The sequence below is a fragment of the Lynx rufus genome, unplaced genomic scaffold (assembly GCF_022079265.1).
Source record: "Lynx rufus isolate CCGP_SWC_20201006 ecotype Redwood Valley unplaced genomic scaffold, mLynRuf1.p SCAF_7, whole genome shotgun sequence".
Lineage (NCBI taxonomy): Eukaryota > Metazoa > Chordata > Mammalia > Carnivora > Felidae > Lynx > Lynx rufus.
The window spans coordinates 25,789,996-25,812,024 of record NW_025814889.1 but is presented as its reverse complement, the minus strand read 5'-3'; the positions used below and the strand labels follow the sequence as shown (position 1 = coordinate 25,812,024).

General features: G+C 39.9%; 1 protein-coding gene across 3 annotated transcripts in view; it reads left to right on the top strand.

Moving 5' to 3' along the window:
* MPP7 (MAGUK p55 scaffold protein 7) overlaps positions 1–22,029 on the top strand; it is a 299,853-nt gene that overhangs the window by 179,758 nt on the left and 98,066 nt on the right. For all 3 annotated transcript variants that reach the window (XM_047065426.1, XM_047065427.1, XM_047065428.1), the window contains exon 6: positions 11,968–12,099. In XM_047065426.1, the coding sequence (XP_046921382.1) occupies positions 11,968–12,099 (132 nt within the window). The remainder of the gene's footprint in view (positions 1–11,967; positions 12,100–22,029) is intronic.

The window sequence follows — 22,029 nt, the reverse complement described above, 5'->3', positions numbered from 1 at the left end:
AAGATTATACCCAGTCTTGAAATCTCTGAATCAGTCAGTTGCCACATACGAACAATAAATAATAATTACTCTTATTACTCAGTAGTGGTTACAAGATACAGTCTTACTGTCCAAATCTTAAAGTAACGAAACATCAAAGAAACAACAGATGGTGAGAACAGGGAAGTGGTATAGTGAATAGCACAAGGCCTCAGTAGAAGTGATAGGATGTGGGAGCTTCCTGTGGTGATGGGGTGGGCAAGAGCAATAGTGGTGGCCTTTGGGGGCACTCCTCTGAAGGGATATGGATCTCTATGGCGACTTTTTTTCCCGGGAGGCAGAGAGTCATTAATAAATAAGATCCACTCCTAGGCATTGCATGGCCACATTATAGGCAAATCCACCTCTCCAAGTCCTCATTCAGAGACTCATTTTTTGATAAAACAGTGAAGTGACATCATCGCTAGAGCATGGTATTATAATTTAGGGAAGTTGGGGGAAATTTGGTGGGTTTTAAAAAGGCAATAAAATAAGAAGATTTGTTGAAATTTTTAGCTTTCCAAAACATGTCCTTACCAGAAATTACTCATTGCCTGAGCATGTAGAATGGATGAGACTTCATTAAAGCATGCAAAAGGGACAAGTTAAGCTTCCTTCTGGAGGAATAAATCAGTGTTACTCATTCTTATGAGTTAGACACTTAATTCTGTGGACCTGACAGGTACTTTGAACACACAATTGACTCCAGGGGGTCCAAAGCAGTGAGAGCCTGTGTGCCTGATGGGTTAGAAGGCCTAGTGTTCAATTTCCTGCATATTCTTCTGAACAACAGGTAAACCCATCAGTTGTGATTGGGTGATTATGGCATATGGAAATACAATTTTCTTATTTAGGTGTGTTGCCTTTCAAAAGGACAATCTGTATATTGAAGAATAAAGTCACCACAGTTAAAAAACAGGAAAATAGAATACAAAGTTACTTTTAGTTCAGAATAAAAATGTTGGCTAACCAAAAATACTTGTAAAGCAAAGCTATTAAAAATTAGGAACTTAGTATTTGTAAATCTTGGAATCCAGACATGGAGATGAAAAGCTTAAGAGGAAAAAATACATAGCTGGTGTTACTAATATTGCCTATCAACCATAATAATCATTTTATTTTAGAAGATGTTTATTAGTGATCTCTATTAGTCTTAATTATGTGCAGGATAGTTACCATAGATACCCAGATAATGGACATTTCTGATGTTCTTCATTCACCTCTTTATAAACCCATATTCCCATCTACTGTCATTCCTATCTTCCTGTCTGAAAGACTTCCTGTACCATTTCTTGTAATGCAAGTCTTCTGGTGATACATTCCTTCAGCCTCTGTATGTGTTTAAAAACTCTTCAGTATCTCTTCTTTTCTCAAAGATATTTTTGCTAGGTATAGAATTTTTGGTTGGTGGTTTCTGAGTATTTTAAAGATGTTGCTCTTTTATCTTGTGGCTCACGTTTCTGAAGTGTGTTGTCATTATTATCTTTTTTCTCTTGGCTGATTTTAAGATTTTTTTTCTTTCTCACTGGTTTTAAGCAATACAGTGTTATTTTTTTTATGCTTTTTGTGCTTAGATACAGATAGAGGCTTTTTTTTACCCCATCACATTTGGAATATTTTCTACCATATTTCTTTAGATATTTTTTTAGCACTTCTCCTTTCTTTGGAGATGCCAGTTAGGTGTATATAAGTTGTCCCATGGCTCAATAATGTTCCGTTCATAATTTTTCACTATGTCTTCTCTTTGTGTTGTTTCATTTTTGATAGTTGATAAATTGCTTTAACTACAAGTGTTAATCTCATTCACTGTACTTTTTTAAAGTACATACATTGTATCTTTTATCTCTAGAAGTTTGATTTTAATCTTTCTTGTATATTGCAAGTCTCAGTTTTCAGTCTTCCATCTAACTTTTTAAGCATTTGGAATACAGTGATAGTAATTGTTTTCCTATCCTTGTCTGAAGTCTATTTGTGTAATTTCAGGATTTGGTTCCATTTAACTCTATCATCTGTGTAATTTTCAGGGTTTAGTTCTATAGCATTGTTTTTCTTCATTATAAGTAGTATTTCCTTCTGTCTTCATATGCCTGATAACTTTTGTTAGTAATTGATTGACTCCCAGTCAGTATGAGTTTTACTTTGATGCTGAATGTTTTTATACTTTTATAGATAATATTCTTGAGGGGTTTTTTTCTGTTATATAATTAAGTTACTTGGGAACATTTTGATTCTTCAGAGTCTTGCTTTTTAAGCTTTGTTGGGTGAGATCTTAGCTGTGTTTAATTTTGGGCTATTTACCACTATTAAGACAGTATTCCTCTCTTCATTATCCTCAGTGCCCTGCATATGCCAAGCCTTTTTCCCCTGATGGAAACAGGAGTTCTTCCTGCCCTGTGTGAGCTTTGCCAGTTGTTCTCTGCAAGGCAGAGTTTTTTAAACTTGGAACTATTGACATTTGGGGGCGGAAAATTATTGGGGGAAGGGATGGCAGGAGAGGGCAGGGGACCATCCTGTGTGCTGTCAGATGTTTAGGTGCATCCCTGACCTCTGTGCACTAGATGGCAGTAGCATCCCCCACACTGAGACAACCCAAAATGTCTCCAGACATTACCAAGTGGCTACTGGGGAGTAAAATTGTTCTCTAGTGATAACCACTGCTCTAATCCTTTCTGGTAGTTTTTTGTTTTTTTGTTTTGTTTTGTTTTGTTTTTGTTTGTTTGTTTTTTTGTATGTATGCTTTGGCTAAGGATTCAGGGGGTACCTACTGAAGATCTCCGGAGCCCTGTGTCCATCCCGCTGTCTTCTCTTTCATACTCTTGAGACCCTGAGAACTTTAGTCTCTCATCCTCCCAGTGTTCCCAGCTTTGTTGTCTCAACTTAAGAAGACCAGTGGGTTCTACCCAGGGCCTTCTCCCCCAACACAGCCAGCAAACTTTGGGCTTAAGAGGCTCACATTTGTTTCCTGTCTTCCGGTGATCACTGTCCTTCATTGTTTGGGTCCAGTGTTTTCCAAAACCATTGTTTTATCTTTTTTTTTTTTTTAAGTTTTCTGTTTTTTAGTTATTTTCTAGTGGAGTTCTTAATAACTCCAACTTGGCTCTCATCCTCATTCTTGGATGATGCTTTTCCTAAATACACAATTTTGGGCTGGCTGTTATTTTTTCTAAGCATTTTCCAGATATTTTAACTGGTTTCTAGTTTCCACTCTTGCCAATCTCTCAGTCATTTTGTTTGTGTTTCCTTTCTGATGTTCTTCAGGTCTTCTCTCTTCAGTCTTTGGTGTGCTGTAGTTTCACTATGATGTATCGAATCTTGCATTTCTTTTTATTGTTCCTGCTTCCTGATGGATACATTGGGTCTCCTGACTCTTCAGACTCCATCTCTCATTACTTGTCAAAAATTTCAGCCATTGTCTCTTCAGATATTTCTTCATCTTGATGCTGTTTATACTTTTACTTTGAAACTCAGGTCAGATGCAAAAAGCACCAGCCCCCAAGGAAAAAACATTAATTAGGCTCATTAAAATTTGGATTCCTTGTTAGTCAAAAAAAACCCTAATAAGAAAGGGAAAGGGAAGCTACCAAACATGAGAATACATTTGCCGCATATGTAACCAACAAAGGCTTGGGTCCAGTATGTTATAAAGAATTCTCACAAAACAGTAAGAAAAAGACAGATGGAATAGAAAAATGTGTGAGGATCTTGAACAGGCATCTTACAAAAACAGATTTCATTAGTTATAAGAAAAATGGAATTCCAACCATAAGAAGATACCATTATGCATCCAGAATGGCGAGATTTAAATTACTAATGTAAAATGTTGGGGATCATTTGATACAACTAGAACTCACTTAAGCTTTTGGTAAGAGTACAGTTGGGACAAGCACTTTGAAAAACTGTCTCTTATCTGGTAATGTTGAATATACTTAGAACCCATGACCCAGACTTTTCTTTCTCAAATATACTTGACCTTTGAACAATGCAGGGACTAGGGTCACTGACTCCCTACATGTTAGAAATTTGTGAACTCGTGTGTAACTTTTGATTCCCCAGAATTTAACTACTGATAGCCAACTGTTGCTTAGAAGCCTTACCAACAGCAAAATATTTTGTGTGTTATATGTATTATATACTGTATTCTTCCAATAAACTAGAGAAAAGAAAATGTTAAGAAAATTATGAGGAAAATAAAATACATTTATAATACTGTATTTATCAAAAAATATCCACATGTAAATGGACCCATGCGATTCAAACTGATGTTGTTCAAGGGCAAGCTATGCTTAACCCATATTGTGTGTGTGTGTGTGTGTGTGCGCGTGCGCGTGTGTGCAACACACGTGCATGCATCAAAAGATAGGAAATATTAATAGTAGCACTATTTATAATAGCCAAGAACTGAAATCATTCTAAATGTCCCCCGAAGGCATAGAAAATGTGAAATATACATACTTGGAAAAATGGACCATAGGTGAATGCACCTGGACCATTGAGAGGCTATTGCAATTCTCCAGGTAAAGCACAATGACATCAATGAGCTAGATCAGGTATCCCCCAACTTTTCCTATAAAAACGGTCTCTTGCTTCCACTCAGTTTTTGTTCTTGTAACATGCCGGCAGCTATAAACAATACATAAATGAATGAAGAACATGTCACAGTAACATTTCATTTACAAAAACAGATGGCATAGTTTGCCAGTGTCTGCTCTAAGAGCTGAGAGAATAGAACACATTTTAGGATATATTTTGCAAGTAGATTTAACAGAATATAGATTGGGTGTTGAGTGTAGGGTGGAGGAGAGATTTGTTTCAAGGATGATTTCTAGGCTTCTGGCTAGAGTAACTTATGGATTGTGGTGGTGGTGATAGAGAACAAGTTCGTTAAAAGTCTAAAACCCACTCTCCTAAAATAGTAGTGACATGTCAAGATTTGAGTGTTTTTCTGGTCTTTGGTCCAGAATGACAATGTGACTGTATTTTGTGGAGTTTTAGCCACCATGACAGTAATGCCTAGGAAAACTTTTATTTTATTCTTTAAAAAAAAATTTTTTTTAACATTTATTCATTTTTGAGAGTGAGAGAGACAGACCATGAGCAGGGGAGGGTCAGAGAGAGAGGGAAACACAGAATCCGAAGGAGGCTCCAGGCTCTGAGCTGCCAGCGCGGGGCTCGAACTCATGCACCGCGAGATCATGACCTGAGCCGAAGTCGGACACTTAACCAACTGAGCCACCCAAGCACCCCTATTTTATTCTTTTATACACACATTAGTTAACCTGTTACACAACAAATGAAAAGGTGAGAAAACAGGAGAAGAATGAAAGTAAATTGCATTGGTCAGTTCCTTTTGTGTTTGCTGCTAACAGTAGGAAGGGAAAAATACAGTTTTCTCAGACTCCTACTGGCTCATTGACAATGTACCTGTGGCCTCATTTTCTCCCTCCTAGCCAAAGTACTAAGCCCCCACCCCTGTCCCCAGCTGCCACCCTTATAAGGATGAACCAGAGAATATACAGGTGAGAGTACTTTTTTTAAAAAAAAATTTTTTAACGTTTATTCATATTTGAGAGACAGAGAGAGACAGAGCATGGCAGGGAAGGGGCAGAGAGGGGGAGACACAGAATCTGAAACAGGCTCCAGGCTCTGAGCTGTCAGCACAGAGCCCGACGCGGGGCTCGAACTCACAGACTGTGAGATCATGACCTGAGCTGAAGTCGGATGCTCCACCGACTGAGCCACCCAGGCGCCCCAGGTGAGAGTACTTTTTTTTTTTTTTTTTTTTTTTTTTATATGAAGTTTATTGACAAATTGGTTTCCATACAACACCCAGTGCTCATCCCAAAAGGTGCCCTCCTCAATATCCATCACCCACCCTCCCCTCCCTCCCACCCCCCATCAACCCTCAGTTTGTTCTCAGTTTTTAACAGTCTCTTATGCTTTGGCTCTCTCCCACTCTAACGTCCTTTTTTTTTTTTTTTTTTTTTTCCTTCCCCTCCCCCATGGGTTCCTGTTAAGTTTCTCAGGATCCACATAAGAGTGAAACCATATGGTATCTGTCTTTCTCTGTATGGCTTATTTCACTTAGCATCACACTCTCCAGTTCCATCCACGTTGCTACAAAAGGCCATATTTCATTTTTTCTCATTGCCACGTAGTATTCCATTGTGTATATAAACCACAATTTCTTTATCCATTCATCAGTTGATGGACATTTAGGCTCTTTCCATAATTTGGCTATTGTTGAGAGTGCTGCTATGAACATTGGGGTACAAGTGCCCCTATGCATCAGTACTCCTGTATCCTTTGGGTAGATTCCTAGCAGTGCTATTGCTGGGTCATAGGGTAGGTCTATTTTTAATTTTCTGAGGAACCTCCACACTGCTTTCCAGAGCGGCTGCACCAATTTGCATTCCCACCAACAGTGCAGGAGGGTTCCCGTTTCTCCACATCCTCGCCAGCATCTATAGTCTCCTGATTCGTTCATTTTGGCCACTCTGACTGGCGTGAGGTGATACCTGAGTGTGGTTTTGATTTGTATTTCCCTGATAAGGAGCGACGCTGAACATCTTTTCATGTGCCTGTTGGCCATCTGGATGTCTTCTTTAGAGAAGTGTCTATTCATGTTTTCTGCCCATTTCTTCACTGGGTTATTTGTTTCTCGGGTGTGGAGTTTGGTGAGCTCTTTATAGATTTTAGATACTAGACCTTTGTCCGATATGTCATTTGCAATTATCTTTTCCCATTCCGTTGGTTGCCTTTTAGTTTTGTTGGTTGTTTCCTTTGCTGTGCAGAAGCTTTTTATCTTCATAAGGTCCCAGTAATTCACTTTTGCTTTTAATTCCCTTGCCTTTGGGGATGTGTCGAGTAAGAGATTGCTACGGCTGAGGTCAGAGAGGTCTTTTCCTGCTTTCTCCTCTAAGGTTCTGATGGTTTCCTGTCTCACATTTAGGTCCTTTATCCATTTTGAGTTTATTTTTGTAAATGGTGTGAGAAAGTGGTCTAGTTTCAACCTTCTGCATGTTGCTGTCCAGTTCTCCCAGCACCATTTGTTAAAGAGGCTGTCTTTTTTCCATTGGATGTTCTTTCCTGCTTTGTCAAAGATGAGTTGGCCATATGTTTGTGGGTCTAGTTCTGGGGTTTCTATTCTATTCCATTGGTCTGTGTGTCTATTTTTGTGCCAATACCATGCTGTCTTGATGATGACAGCTTTGTAGTAGAGGCTGAAGTCTGGGATTGTGATGCCTCCTGCTTTGGTCTTCTTCTTCAAAATTCCTTTGGCTATTCGGGGCCTTTTGTGGTTCCATATGAATTTTAGGATTGCTTGTTCTAGTTTCGAGAAGAATGCTGGTGCAATTTTGATTGGGATTGCATTGAATGTGTAGATAGCTTTGGGTAGTATTGACATTTTGACAATATTTATTTTTCCAATCCATGAGCAGGGAATGTCTTTCCATTTCTTTAAATCTTCTTCAATTACCTTCATAAGCTTTCTATAGTTTTCAGCATACAGATCCTTTACATCTTTGGTTAGATTTATTCCTAGGTATTTTATGCTTCTTGGTGCAATTGTGAATGGGATCATTTTCTTTATTTGTCTTTCTGTTGCTTCATTGTTAGTGTATAAGAATGCAACTGATTTCTGTACATTGATTTTGTATCCTGCAACTTTGCTGAATTCATGTATCAGTTCTAGCAGACTTTTGGTGGAGTCTATCGGATTTTCCATGTATAATATCATGTCATCTGCAAAAAGCGAAAGCTTGACTTCATCTTTGCCAATTTTGATGCCTTTGATTTCCTTTTGTTGTCTGATTGCTGATGCTAGAACTTCCAGCACTATGTTAAACAACAACGGTGAGAGTGGGCATCCCTGTCGTGTTCCTGATCTCAGGGAAAAAGCTCTCAGTTTTTCCCCGTTGAGGATGATGTTAGCTGTGGGCTTTTCATAAATGGCTTTTATGATCTTTAAGTATGTTCCTTCTATCCCGACTTTCTCAAGGGTTTTTATTAAGAAAGGGTGCTGGATTTTGTCAAAGGCCTTTTCTGCATCGATTGACAGGATCATATGGTTCTTCTCTTTTTTTTTGTTAATGTGATGTATCACGTTGATTGATTTGCGAATGTTGAACCAGCCCTGCATCCCAGGAATGAATCCCACTTGATCATGGTGAATAATTCTTTTTATATGCTGTTGAATTCGATTTGCTAGTATCTTATTGAGAATTTTGGCATCCATATTCATCAGGGATATTGGCCTGTAGTTCTCTTTTTTTTACTGGGTCTCTGTCTGGTTTAGGAATCAAAGTAATACTGGCTTCATAGAATGAGTCTGGAAGTTTTCCTTCCCTTTCTATTTCTTGGAATAGCTTGAGAAGGATAGGTATTATCTCTGCTTTAAACGTCTGGTAGAACTCCCCTGGGAAGCCATCTGGTCCTGGACTCTTATTTGTTGGGAGATTTTTGATAACCGATTCAATTTCTTCGCTGGTTATGGGTCTGTTCAAGCTTTCTATTTCCTCCTGATTGAATTTTGGAAGAGTGTGGGTGTTCAGGAATTTGTCCATTTCTTCCAGGTTGTCCAATTTGTTGGCATATAATTTTTCATAGTATTCCCTGATAATTGTTTGTATCTCTGAGGGATTGGTTGTAATCATTCCATTTTCATTCATGATTTTATCTATTTGGGTCATCTCCCTTTTCTTTTTGAGAAGCCTGGCTAGAGGTTTGTCAATTTTGTTTATTTTTTCAAAAAACCAACTCTTGGTTTCGTTGATCTGCTCTACAGTTTTTTTAGATTCTATATTGTTTATTTCTGCTCTGATCTTTATTATTTCTCTTCTTCTGCTGGGTTTAGGCTGCCTTTGCTGTTCTGCTTCTATTTCCTTTAGGTGTGCTGTTAGATTTTGTATTTGGGATTTTTCTTGTTTCTTGAGATAGGCCTGGATTGCAATGTATTTTCCTCTCAGGACTGCCTTCGCTGCGTCCCAAAGCGTTTGGATTGTTGTATTTTCATTTTCGTTTGTTTCCATATATTTTTTGATTTCTTCTCTAATTGCCTGGTTGACCCACTCATTCGTTAGTAGGGTGTTCTTTAACCTCCATGCTTTTGGAGGTTTTCCAGACTTTTTCCTGTGGTTGATTTCAAGCTTCATAGCATTGTGGTCTGAAAGTATGCATGGTATAATTTCAATTCTTGTAAACTTATGAAGGGCTGTTTTGTGACCCAGTATATGATCTATCTTGGAGAATGTTCCATGTGCACTCGAGAAGAAAGTATATTCTGTTGCTTTGGGATGCAGAGTTCTAAATATATCTGTCAAGTCCATCTGATCCAATGTCTCATTCAGGGCCCTTGTTTCTTTATTGACCGTGTGTCTAGATGATCTATCCATTTCTGTAAGTGGGGTGTTAAAGTCCCCAGCAATTACCACATTCTTATCAATAAGGTTGCTTCTGTTTATGAGTAATTGTTTTATATATTTGGGGGCTCCGGTATTCGGCGCATAGACATTTATAATTGTTAGCTCTTCCTGATGGATAGACCCTGTAACTATTATATAATGTCCTTCTTCATCTCTTGTTACAGCCTTTAATTTAAAGTCTAGTTTGTCTGATATAAGTATGGCTACTCCAGCTTTCTTCTGGCTTCCAGTAGCATGATAAATAGTTCTCCATCCCCTCACTCTCAATCTAAAGGTGTCCTCAGGTCTAAAATGAGTCTCTTGTAGACAGCAAATAGATGGGTCTTGTTTTTTTATCCATTCTGATACCCTATGTCTTTTGGTTGGTGCATTTAATCCATTTACATTCAGTGTTATTATAGAAAGATACGGGTTTAGAGTCATTGTGATGTCTGTATGTTTTATGCTTGTAGTGATGTCTCTGGTACTTTGTCTCACAGGGTCCCCCTTAGGATCTCTTGTAGGGCTGGTTTAGTGGTGACAAATTCCTTCAGTTTTTGTTTGTTTGGGAAGACCTTTATCTCTCCTTCTATTCTAAATGACAGACTTGCTGGATAAAGGATTCTTGGCTGCATATTTTTGCTGTCTAGCACCCTGAAAATCTCGTGCCAATTCTTTCTGGCCTGCCAAGTTTCAAAAGAGAGATCAGTCACGAGTCTTATAGGTCTCCCTTTATATGTGAGGGCACGTTTATCCCTTGCTGCTTTCAGAATTTTCTCTTTATCCTTGTATTTTGCCAGTTTCACTATGATATGTCGTGCAGAAGATCGATTCAAGTTACGTCTGAAGGGAGTTCTCTGTGCCTCTTGGATTTCAATGCCTTTTTCCTTCCCCAGTTCAGGGAAGTTCTCAGCTATTATTTCTTCAAGTACCCCTTCAGCACCTTTCCCTCTCTCTTCCTCCTCTGGGATACCAATTATGCGTATATTATTTCTTTTTAGTGTATCACTTAGTTCTCTAATTTTCCCCTCATACTCCTGGATTTTTTTATCTCTCTTTTTCTCAGCTTCCTCTTTTTCCATAACTTTATCTTCTAGTTCACCTATTCTCTCCTCTGCCTCTTCCATCCGAGCCGTGGTGGTTTGCATTTTGTTTTCCATTTCCTTTAAAGCGTTTTTCAGCTCCTCGTGACTGTTCCTTAGTCCCCTGATGTCTGTAGCAAGAGATTCTCTGCTGTCCTGTATGCTGTTTTCCAGCCCAGCGATTAATTTTATGACTATTATTCTAAATTCACTTTCTGTTATATTATTTAAATCCTTTTTGATCAGCTCATTAGCTGTTGTTATTTCCTGGAGATTCTTCTGAGGGGAATTCTTCCGCTTGGTCATTTTGGATAGTCCCTGGTGTGGTGAGGGCCTGCAGGGCACTTCCCCTGTGCTGTGGTGTATAACTGGAGTTGGTGGGCGGGGCCGCAGTCCGACCTGATGTCTGCCCCCAGCCCACCGCTGGGGCCACAGTCAGACTGGTGTGTGCCTTCTCTTCCCCTCTCCTAGGGGCGGGATTCACTGTGGGGTGGCGTGGCCCGTCTGGGCTACTTGCACACTGCCAGGCTTGTGATGCTGGGGATCTGGCGTATTAGCTGGGGTGGGAAGGCAAGGTGCACGGCGGCAGGGGGGGCAGGCTTAGCTCGCTTCTCCTTAGGTGATCCACTTCAGGAGGGGCCCTGTGGCAGCCGGAGGGAGTCAGATCGCTGCCGGAGGTTTGGCTCCGCAGAAGCACAGAGTTGGGTGTTCGCGCGGAGCGAGCAATTTCCCTGGCAGGAGCCGGTTCCCTTTGGGGTTTTGGCTGGGGGATGGGCGGGGGAGATGGCGCTGGCTAGCGCCTTTGTTCCCCGCCAAACTGAGCTCTGTCGTCCGGGGGCTCCGCAGCTCACCCTCCCTTTGTCCTCCAGCCTTCCCGCTTTCCGAGCAGAGCTGTTAACTTATGACCTCCCAGAGGCTAAGTCGCGCTTGCTGTCGGAACACAGTCCGTCAGGCCCCTCCGCTTTTGCAAGCCGGACTCGGGGGCTCTGCTTGGCTGGCGAGCCGCCCCTCCGCCCCGGCTCCCTCCCGCCAGTCCGTGGAGCGCGCACCGCCTCGCCGCCCTTCCTACCCTCTTCCGTGGGCCTCTCGTCTGCACTTGGGTCCGGTGACTCTGTTCTGCTAATCCTCTGGCGGTTTTCTGGGTTATTTAGGCAGGTGTAGGTGGAATCTAAGTGATCAGCAGGACGCGCGGTGAGCCCAGCGTCCTCCTACGCCGCCATCTTCCCAGCTTCTCCCAGGTGAGAGTACTTTGATGCTGATCTTGTCCTCCATGAGGGTAGGCAGCTAAGCAGAGCTGCTGTTGGCTGCTGTATGTACTCCCGTTCCTAAGATGCTCTTTTTCAAGTGGTTGCCTATGACCATTGTTATGTCAACACTGTAACCCCAGTTTGATTTTCTTTATAGCTTGATGTGTTTGGGATTTTAAATTTGATTGATTTTTTCCCCCCAAATTCTGACTTTGATAGGCTTTGCTCTCTGTACACGATACTGTGGCTCAGAAGAATTACGATCCGGTATTACCTCCTATGCCTGATGATATCGATGATGAGGAAGATTCCGTAAAAATCATTCGTCTGGTCAAAAATAGAGAACCGCTGGTGAGTTTTGGTATACGGTTTATGCTCAGACATGAGTAGGTACCATGATAAAACCAAATCTGATGGGGCCACACCATTTATTCCTCTCTTTAAAACATAATTTCTCTGCATTTTTAAGCTTTAAAATAAATAGAGCATACATGTCTAAAAAACAGTATTTAGAAAAATGAAAAAAAAAAAGCCAAATAAAACGGCAGCATTTTATTGGTTAGAGCAGTAATTTGTAAAATGTGATGTTGACCTTTATAAAAGAAAGCATACCATGAGCCAGTCACAGCTGATTTAAGACTAAACGGTGCAACTAAAAATAATTGCTCTGGCTTTTCTAGAAAGCTGACTTATTTTAAAGTAAAGGAGAAATTAATCAAATGTCTTTTATTTCAAAATGTTAATGTAGGGGCGCCTGGGTGGCTCAGTCGGTTAAGTGTCTGACTTTGGCTCAGGTCCTCATCTCACAGTTTGTGAGTTTGAGCCCCGCGTTGGGCTCTCTGCTGTCAGCGCAAATCCCACTTTGGATCCTCTGTCCCTCTCTCTCTCTGGCCCTCTCTCACTCTCTCTCTCTCTCTCAAAAATAAAACATAGAAAACTGTAAATGTACCTATTTATTTTAGCACCGGAATTTATACAATGTCAAATTGCATCAAGGGGTCTGTGGTGATCAGAATGGTGTTCCCCACCATGCCCAATGATGTCATGTACTAATCTTCAGAACCCGTGAAATACTACTTTAAATAGCAGAGGGACTAGTCAAGATTTGGTAAGGATCGTGAGATGGGAAGATTATCCTGGGTTATCTGGTGGGCCCCTTGTCATCACAAAGGTTTTTACTGAAGTGGGAAGGGCAGCACATCAGAATTACAAAAAGGAGACGTGATGATAAAAGCAAAGGTTGGTGTGATGTTGCCATGAGCCACGGAATGCCAGAAGCTTCTGGAAACTGGAAAAGGGGAGGATCAGATTCTCTCCTAGATCCTCCAGGGGGAACACAGCCTTGCTGACACCTTGACTTTAGCTCCAGGACCCTCATTTTGGCCCTCCTGTCTCCAGAACTGTAAGGTAACAAATCTGTGTCACAAAATTTGTGTGGCACATTTGTGTGGCACATTTGTCATGGCAGCAGTAGGATAGTACAGAGTGTCTCCATATTTTGCTGAAACTGCATTCAGAAGAAAAATAAATTCCACTGTCTAGCAGTTGATTTTAAATGTGTTGGGGCCCATTTTTTTCCTAATTGAGACATTTTGGTATTCTTAAAGCAAATAGCAGGGGATAATGCAATACTTGCTGGGCACTGTGTGAAGTACTTTGCATATGTTACATTTATCCTCATAGTTGGTATGTTTTTTTCCATTTTTATAGACTAGGAAACGGATACGCAAAGAAGTGAAGGAACTTACTTATTACAGCTAATGAGTGGTAGAATGGAGGTCCGGGCCCTTTACCTGCAAATACTAGTTTTTTTCTTCTACACCATATTGTGTCTGTCTACTTTTCCCTTATAGGTTTTTTTCATGTTCTTGTTTTGTTTAAGGGCAACTTTGGTACATTGATAACTGCACTGGATACTCCTACCCAGAAAAAACACACAGATAGATTTGATGTGATACAAAGGAATTTATTGAGACCCTGATGCCCACCCATGGATGTCCTCGGGCTCCCTGTATTCCTGGTTAAGATTATTTAATGTAGATTATAAGTTTGTGCCTTTAATATGTGGTTTATAACTCTGTAATGTCTCTTGGTATTTATTAAATAGAAGGTGATATACTTAGCAAGGATAGATGGCATGCATTTTGGATGTAGAAAGATCTTTCTCAGGGTCTATCACCATACAGTGACTAATTCTTGGTGGCTTCTGTGCCTCCCTCGATAAATACATTTTTTTGTTTTGTTTTGACAACTTCAGGCACTTAGATAACCGAAAGGCTGACCATCTTGAGGAGTTCAGGAATTCATTAGGAATAATTTCTTTGATCAATTGTAGTTTTCCCAGGGGCAGTGGCTTTTGGTGTGTTGGCTTCGTGGGCTAACATTTAAAGCACCACCAGCAATGTTTATGTCCTGAGCCTCTCTTGATCAAAGAACATCTTCAAAATGTTTGTCAAAGCAATTAGGCATGCACTGCACTGAGATTTTTTAAGTTTTAACTGGACCTGCTGCAAATTAGTTTCAATTTAAAAAGCAGTCGCGAATGAAGTATAGAAAATAACCTACAGTTGTGTTATCATCCTTTGTTACTGAGTATATCACATGCTTTATAGCTAGTAAGCATGTCACAGCTTAAATAATTAGATCTAACTTTGACATCATCATCCTTTCTTAGCTCTCTTTTGTCCAAGTTTATATAATATAGAATATTTAAGAGGAGAATCTGAACTGGGGTAAATGGCAAGTTAGAGTTGATCAGACCAGGCAAATTTTTACATACACAGTGCAAGAGAAGAGAGGGAGTACAAAATACCCACAACGTTGTTACTTAGGTGAGGAGAAGTACCATGCATTCAGGTAGCAAGAATAGAAGGAAATGCATGGGAGTAAAAATTTCAAGTTTCCTTATGATTATTTGGACCCTGTGGGGCTCGGCATGTGCTAGGAAGAGGCTAGAGATTTAGGAAAGGGAACCAGGTAAATTTAAAAATTGGTTGAATTGTTAATTTGTTTAAAAATTATTTTTCTTAAGCATGAGGATGTTTTCCGGATTTGTAACATTTGTATATGCAGGGGCTATCTTCAGCATTTCTTGGAATTGTTCAGTTCCTTATTCATGTACCATGGTTTAATTTGACAACTTTGTAATACGCTTGAAAACAACTTTCCTTTCTACTTCCTCTCAAATGTGGGGTGTTTAAAAATTTTAATGCTGTTTCATTTGGATCCACAATTTTTATTCTGCTCTTTGCCTATTTTACATGAATTAAAAGTTGTCATATTCATTTCTCCATTATTTAAAAGTAAATTAATAAAAGTTTTTCCCCCTAAACATATGCAGTTATCTTCTCTAAACTAGGTTTATGTTTTATATTATTTTTCATGTTTAAGGCAATCTAAAGCAATTTCAAGTACTTTGAAGTTATTTTACTTTAAAAAATTACTTTAGTCACTTGTCCTTTGTCTTCCTTCTGAGCCACAATTGTGTGTTTCTTGTTCAAGGAGCTGTGTTAAAAAAAAATAATAATAAAAAAACTTCATATAGACAACAACATCTACCTGGGATGAAGAAATTCCCAAATTATTTGTTAGGATTTCTGAGAAGAGTATTAAGATTTCAGATGTCATTTCAACCTTGGAATATGAAATCAAGGGAGGAGAATTACTTATCTTGAACTTTATTTCATCCAAATGATAATGAGTGTATTAGTTTTAGTTTGACAGTTATTATAAAGGTAAAGTAGGATTCTTGGGTGAATACATTTAAGGTTTAAAAAATGTACTACTCAGAAAAGTAGGAAATGGTTATTTTCAACAAACTTGTCATTTTACATTTGTCAAATGTCATTTGTCAGTTTGGAGAGGTTCTTGGAAAAGCCACAACTACCAAAGGGGTAGAAAGTGGGGGAGAAGCGGAAGCCGAGAGAAGATTGAATCTAAGGCATCCTTAGGAGAATGAATCCAAGTGGTAAGAATGTGAAATAGTTAAGATGCGAGAAGCAATGCTGAAGTAAAATTCTAGTGATTGGATGGTCAGGAAATTTTTGGCAAATGATTCAAGAGTAAAGGCTATAAGATTTAACAATGAAGGGGTTAGTTTATCCATATGATTTAAGAGTTTACTTTTGTCTGTTAGATTGAGGTATAATGTGGTGAAATAAACACCAGGCTTGGATTAGAGAACCTAAGTGGGAGGTAGTCTGGTGTCCCTTCTTTGCTCTATGTCCTTGCAGGACCAAGTCAGTTAATCTCACAGGCTGAGGCTTCTTGTTTGAAAATCAGGAGATCTGCCTCTTAAAGAGTGTTTTGAATGTCAACTAGCATATAATGTACTTGAAATGCTTTGTATGCTTTATGCATTATGCAAGCCCTATATAAATGTTGTATAGAATGGTACATAGAAGCTCTCGATGATGGTTGTTGGAGAGGACCATTTCCGGGGAAAAGAGGCAGTGAGCACAGATCATGTAGGTGTTTGCAATGGAAAGGTGAGACGGTGATAGTTTAAGGTGAGGGATGGATAAATGAATTGAGAGAAGGAGAGAAAAACAATGGTCAGGATGCAGGGAGCAGAGCTATCCTCCCTCCCCATGAATTTGGAACAATTTGTATCTGTTTTATGCAGAAATAATAATAAATATTATTTTTTAGGCACTCTTTAAGAAAGTGACCTTCACTTAGTGAGTGAGTGGGTTATGATCTTAATTTTCAGTTTCTTGTATGGGTTGTCCTTCTTGCTTCTTTTAGAACAGTGCTGCTCCAACTTTGGTATCCTAAGAATTACCTGAGGTGCTTACTTAAAAGGCAAACTTCACCACCTCTACCCCCAGAGAGTCTGCATCAGTAGGTTTCAGGTGGGACCTGGGAATCTAGATTTTTTAAATGTCTCAGATGTTCTTGATGCAAATGTTTGGTAGATGATGCTTGAAACCACTTTGACTTCAAAGGTTCAACCTGGAATCAACAGCGCTACCTGCTTAAGGAGGTCTTAGAATATTGGCAGTATTGTAGGACATGCATTTTTTAACAAATTTTTTTTTAACATTTATTTTTGAGACAGAGAGAGACAGAGCATGAATGGTGGAAGGGCAAGGAAAGAGGGAGACACAGAATCGGAAGCAGGCTGCAGGCTCTGAGCCATCAGCCCAGAGCCCGACGTGGGGCTCAAACTCACGGACCGCGAGATCGTGACCCGGGTGAAGTCGGACGCTTAACCGACTGAGCCACCCAGGCACCCCGGACATGCATTTTTTATGGAGACATCATGATAGCATGGGCTCATCAGGTCCTCTTTTATAAACCATTTTACAGCAGTAGCAAGACAAACGTAACCAGAATTTTAACTTCTCAATCTAACCCGAAGTTCTCTATACTCTATTTTTTGGGTCAAAATCACATAGAATAAATTCAAAATAATTATATAAGAAAATACGTAAGTACTAAAACATTAGCTACAACTTTATTTTCCTTGTGCTATCTGTGCCATAGGACTGTAGACTTTTGTACAAAATGGCATGTAACGTGTTCTATTTTATTGGGTTTTGATCTTCTTTTCACGCAAGTACGTTCCATTAAGAATACCTCAAAGAATTGTGGTAATAGGAGTTTGGAAAGAAAGATGGAAGCAGAAATCTTCAAGAATGAAGGGATCAAAATGAAGGTTGAGTCAAGGGCTAGCATCATGTAGAAAGTGGGAGATCATTTCTCAGGGTCCATAGTTCACCCTCCGGGGATAGGTAGAATCAGCAGGTAGCAGGCACCCCTGTTTCAAGGTTTGTATCTGTAACAGAGTAACCCTTCAGTGTGGCAGTGCTATTCTTTACACATTCTAGAAGTGATTTCATCCAGCCCCTGGCTTTAAAATCATCTGTGTGTCAGTGACTCCCAAGTCGATTTTTCTTCCAGATCTTTTTTTCTGAGCTTTAAATCTGTATGTCCATCTGTGTACTTGATATCTCCACTGGAATGTCGAATAGACATCTCTGTCTTCACGTGTCCAAAAGTAAACTGATCTTTGTCCCCAAATTCATTCCCCTCCTAGGATTCCTCCTCTCAGTTGATTACAATCCCATCTTCCTAATTGCTCCGCCAAAAACCAGAGTCAGTCTTTGATACCTTTCTTCTTTCATGTACCCTTTCCAGTCCATTGGGAATCCTTTTGGCTGTACCAATAATATATCCAGACTATTCATCACTTCACCTCCTGCCAGTCAGATCCAAGCCTCCTTCGTCTTTTCCCCGGATTAGTTTAACAACCCCCTATTTGTTTCCTTGCTTTAGCCCTTGCATTCCTGCACTCTTTTCTTAACACAGTAGGTGGAGTGAACCTTTTAGATTATGACACTCACTCACACTGTTCAGCTTCTCCTTGTTTCTTTCAGAATAAAATCCAGAGCCCCCACGATATAATCTACAAAGTTCTACATGATCTGGCTCCCTGATGCCATCTACTCTCACTTCCTACTGCTTCTCCCCTTTTACCTTACTCCAGCCACATTGGCTTTTTTGCTCTTCCTTGATCACTGCATTCCATTTACAGCCTCATCCTAGCACTTCTGTACTGTTTTCATCTATTCTTTCTCTTTGGCTAACTCCTTCGTTTCCTTTTTATCTTTCTTTACTCAGATTTCATCTTCTCATTGAAGCCTGTGTCTTTACATTGTCTTCCCTGCCGCTCTCATACCCACAGTAGTAGCCACTTTCTAACATACCATATGTCTAATTATTTCATCGTTTGTTTATTGTCTTTCTTTCTTGTTAGATGTAAGTTCCATGAGGGGGCAGAAATGCTTAGTTTTTTTCACCAATACATTACATGCCCTTAGAACCTGGCACAGAGTAGGCTCTCAGTAAACATTTGTCAGCTTCATTGAATCACGGAATAAGTCACAAGGACTAGCATTAAGCACAACAAACTGGATGGTCCTATATTGAAAAATAGTATAATTCATAGTGAAGCAAGAGGCTTACTCCAATTACCTAATTCTGTGTTACAAACCACCCCCAAATTTTGTGGCTATACAACATTATATATCATAGTTTTAGAGGTTGATAGGCTCAGTTGGGTGGTTCTTAAGTAGAGTCCCTCATATGTTCAGTTAGGTGGTGGCTAAGGCTGGGGTCATCTGTGAACTTCATTCCTATGACTGATGCCTGGATTGGGATGGCCGGAAAAATGGGGGCTGATCAGACATCTCTTTCCAGATGACCTCTCCACTTGGCTGGGTGGGCCTCCTCACAGCATGGCAGTAATCATTTCTTACATGGTGTCTGACTTCCCACAGAGCAAGTATTTCAAGAGGCCCAGCTGGCAGCTGCAAGCCTTCCTATAGGCTTCCATGCCTTAGGACCATTTTCACCACTTGGTATGGGAATAGGGCATATGCGCATACAAAGAAGGAGGGAATTGATGATGTTCATCGTAGATAAGCTAATGCAAGGGCAGTGAACTTATAATTTGTGAATAAAAGGTTAAAGATATAGGGTAAGCAATATCGAATAGTTAAGACTAAAAACAGCATTCTGATCAGTTTGCCTTAGATAGGTCCTGACTTCACTGTACGCTAATTTTCTGATCTTAGATCATAGCCGTTTGTGATTATTTTCTCATCTATAAAATATGGATGAGCAGAGACTTGGATTCAAGGTGGTGGTGTAGGAAGATTCTGAACTCCTTCCTTCCCATGAATACAACAAATACACAACTCCATATAGAATAATTTGAAAAAGACTAGAAAACTAGATGAACAGAGCCTCTATGATAAAGGACAAAAAGGACAGCATTGGATAGGAGAGGCAGAGACACCAACTTGCAAGAAAAACAAAAAACAACACACATACACACACACACACACACACACACACACACACACACACACACCCCACGGTAGGTGCAGTGATCCACAGTCAAGGAGGATCTCAAAAATACAGAAGTTTTCCTGGAGTGAGGGGTTTGTGCTCCAGACCAGGCACCCAGCCCCTTAAATCCTGCATGAAAGAGATGAGCCCCCTAAATGCCAGGCTTTGCAAACCAGTAGGGATCATGTGCAGGAAAATCATAGAACTGTAGGGAAGGGAGAGCTTGCTCTTAAGGGCTCGTGTGCAGACTCACTCACCCCAGGACCCAACACAAAAACTCCAATTTGAAAAGCACCTAGACCATATGCGAAGGAGACCCACTTACTGATCTTAAAGTGCTTGCCAGCGAGGCGGGAAACTTTTGGAACTTTCCCCAGGGACGGAGTCACAAATACGACAAATATGACGGTGCCACGTTTGTGACTGCATCTACTTTGTTAAAGGTGGTGAAGGTGGGAGTCATTTTGGAACTTTTTCTCTAATCTGCTAGAGCTGAGGGGTGTGCCCAGCCAGGAACCCTGCCAATCCCCACACTGTGATTGTGCGTAACAGCTGGGCCAGGCAGTAGTCCCGCCCACCCCTTGGCCACAGTGCAGCCTGTGCCACTCAGTGCAGCCATGCATCACAGCCGGCTGGGCACCAGCCTGATACATTCTTGCATCGCAGACGTAGCCCTGCTACAGCAAACAGGTTCATAACATACCACACAGGGGATGCTTCTTGAGCACCTAGCTCTGGTTAGAAGGGATTGAACTTCTGGGCTCCACATGACTCTCCTTTGAAAGGTCACTGCTTCAATACTAGGAGAGGTGATTGATAGAAATGAGCACAGGGAGTCAGGCAAAATGAAGAGACAGAGGAAAGTGTTCCAAACAAAAGAAGAAGACAAAATAGGAGACAGGGGCATTAATGCCATAGAGATAAGCAAAATGTCTGGTAAAGAATTCAAAGTAATGGTCGTAAAGATGCTCACTGAACTCAAGAAGATTGGATGGACACGGTGAGATCCTCAACAAAGAAAATATAACAAAATTCCCAACAGGAGTTACAGAGCTGAAGAATACAGAACTGGAAAATACCCTAGAGCAGTTCAGACTGGATGAAGCCAAAGATCAGATCAGCAAGCTGGAAGAAAAAGCAATAGGACTCACCCACACAGAGCAGCCAAAAGAAAAGAGAAAAAAAAAAAATGTAACTTAAAGAATGTTTGAATCAATATCAAATAGAATAACATTCACATTATAGGGGTCCATGTAGAAAACAGGGCCAGAAAACTTATGTCAAGAAATAATGGCTGAACACTTTTCTAATCTAGAGAAGAAAATGGACCTACAGGTCCATGAAGCCCAGATAGTTCCAAATAAGAAGAACCCAAAGAAATCCGTATCAGGACACATTATAAATAAAATGGTGAAAGAGAGAATCTTAAAAGCTACAAGAGAAAAACAACTTCTTTTATCAAAGGAAAGAAACCTCATAAGGATATCAGCAGATATTTCTGAAAAAACTTTGCAGACCAGAAGAGAGTGGCATGACATATCCAAAGTGCTGAATGGAAAAAACTTGCAACCTAGAAGTTTCTACTGGTAAGTTTAGTACTCACATTTGAAGGAGGGATTAAGAGTTTACGTATAAGCAAAAGCAGAAGCTGTTCATCGTCACTAAACTGGCTTTATAATTAATGTTAAAGGGACTTCTCTAAACTGAAAAGAAATGGCATTTAGTAATAAAAAGAAAGTGTAGGAAAGTAAAAATGTTGCTGGAAAAGTAAATATATAGTAAAGGTAGTGGATCAGTCATTAAGGCAAGTGTAAAGGTTAAGATTCAAAAACAATAGAATTAACTACAATAAAATAATAAAAACTACAATAATTAAAGGAGGCACAGAATAAAAAGGTGTAAAGTGTGACATAAATATAAAACATGGGAGGCAGGAAGAAAAAACGTAAAGTTTTAGAGTATGTTCAAGTTGCTGTCAAAACAGACCATTATATACACAGGAAGTTCTAGGTGAACTTCACGGTAACCACCAGGCAAAACTTACAGTAAATACACAAAGGGAAATGAGAAAGGAATCTAAATGCAATGTAAAAAGGAAGAGAGAGAAAAGAAGAAAGGAGTAGAGAGGAACTCTGAAAACAGCCAGAAAGCAATTAACAAAATGGTAGCAAGTATGTACCTATCACTAATTACTTTAAATGTACGTGGACTAAACCTTCCAGTCAAAAGACACAGAGTGGTTGTATGGATAAAAAAAAACAAGACACATCTGTATGCTGCCTATGAGAGACTGACTTCAGAAGTAAGGACACACATAAACTGAGAGTGAAAGAATGGAGAAAGATATTCCATGCAAATGGAAACAAAAAGCTGGTGTAGCTATACTTATAGCTGACAAAATAGACTTTAAAATAAAGACTTATA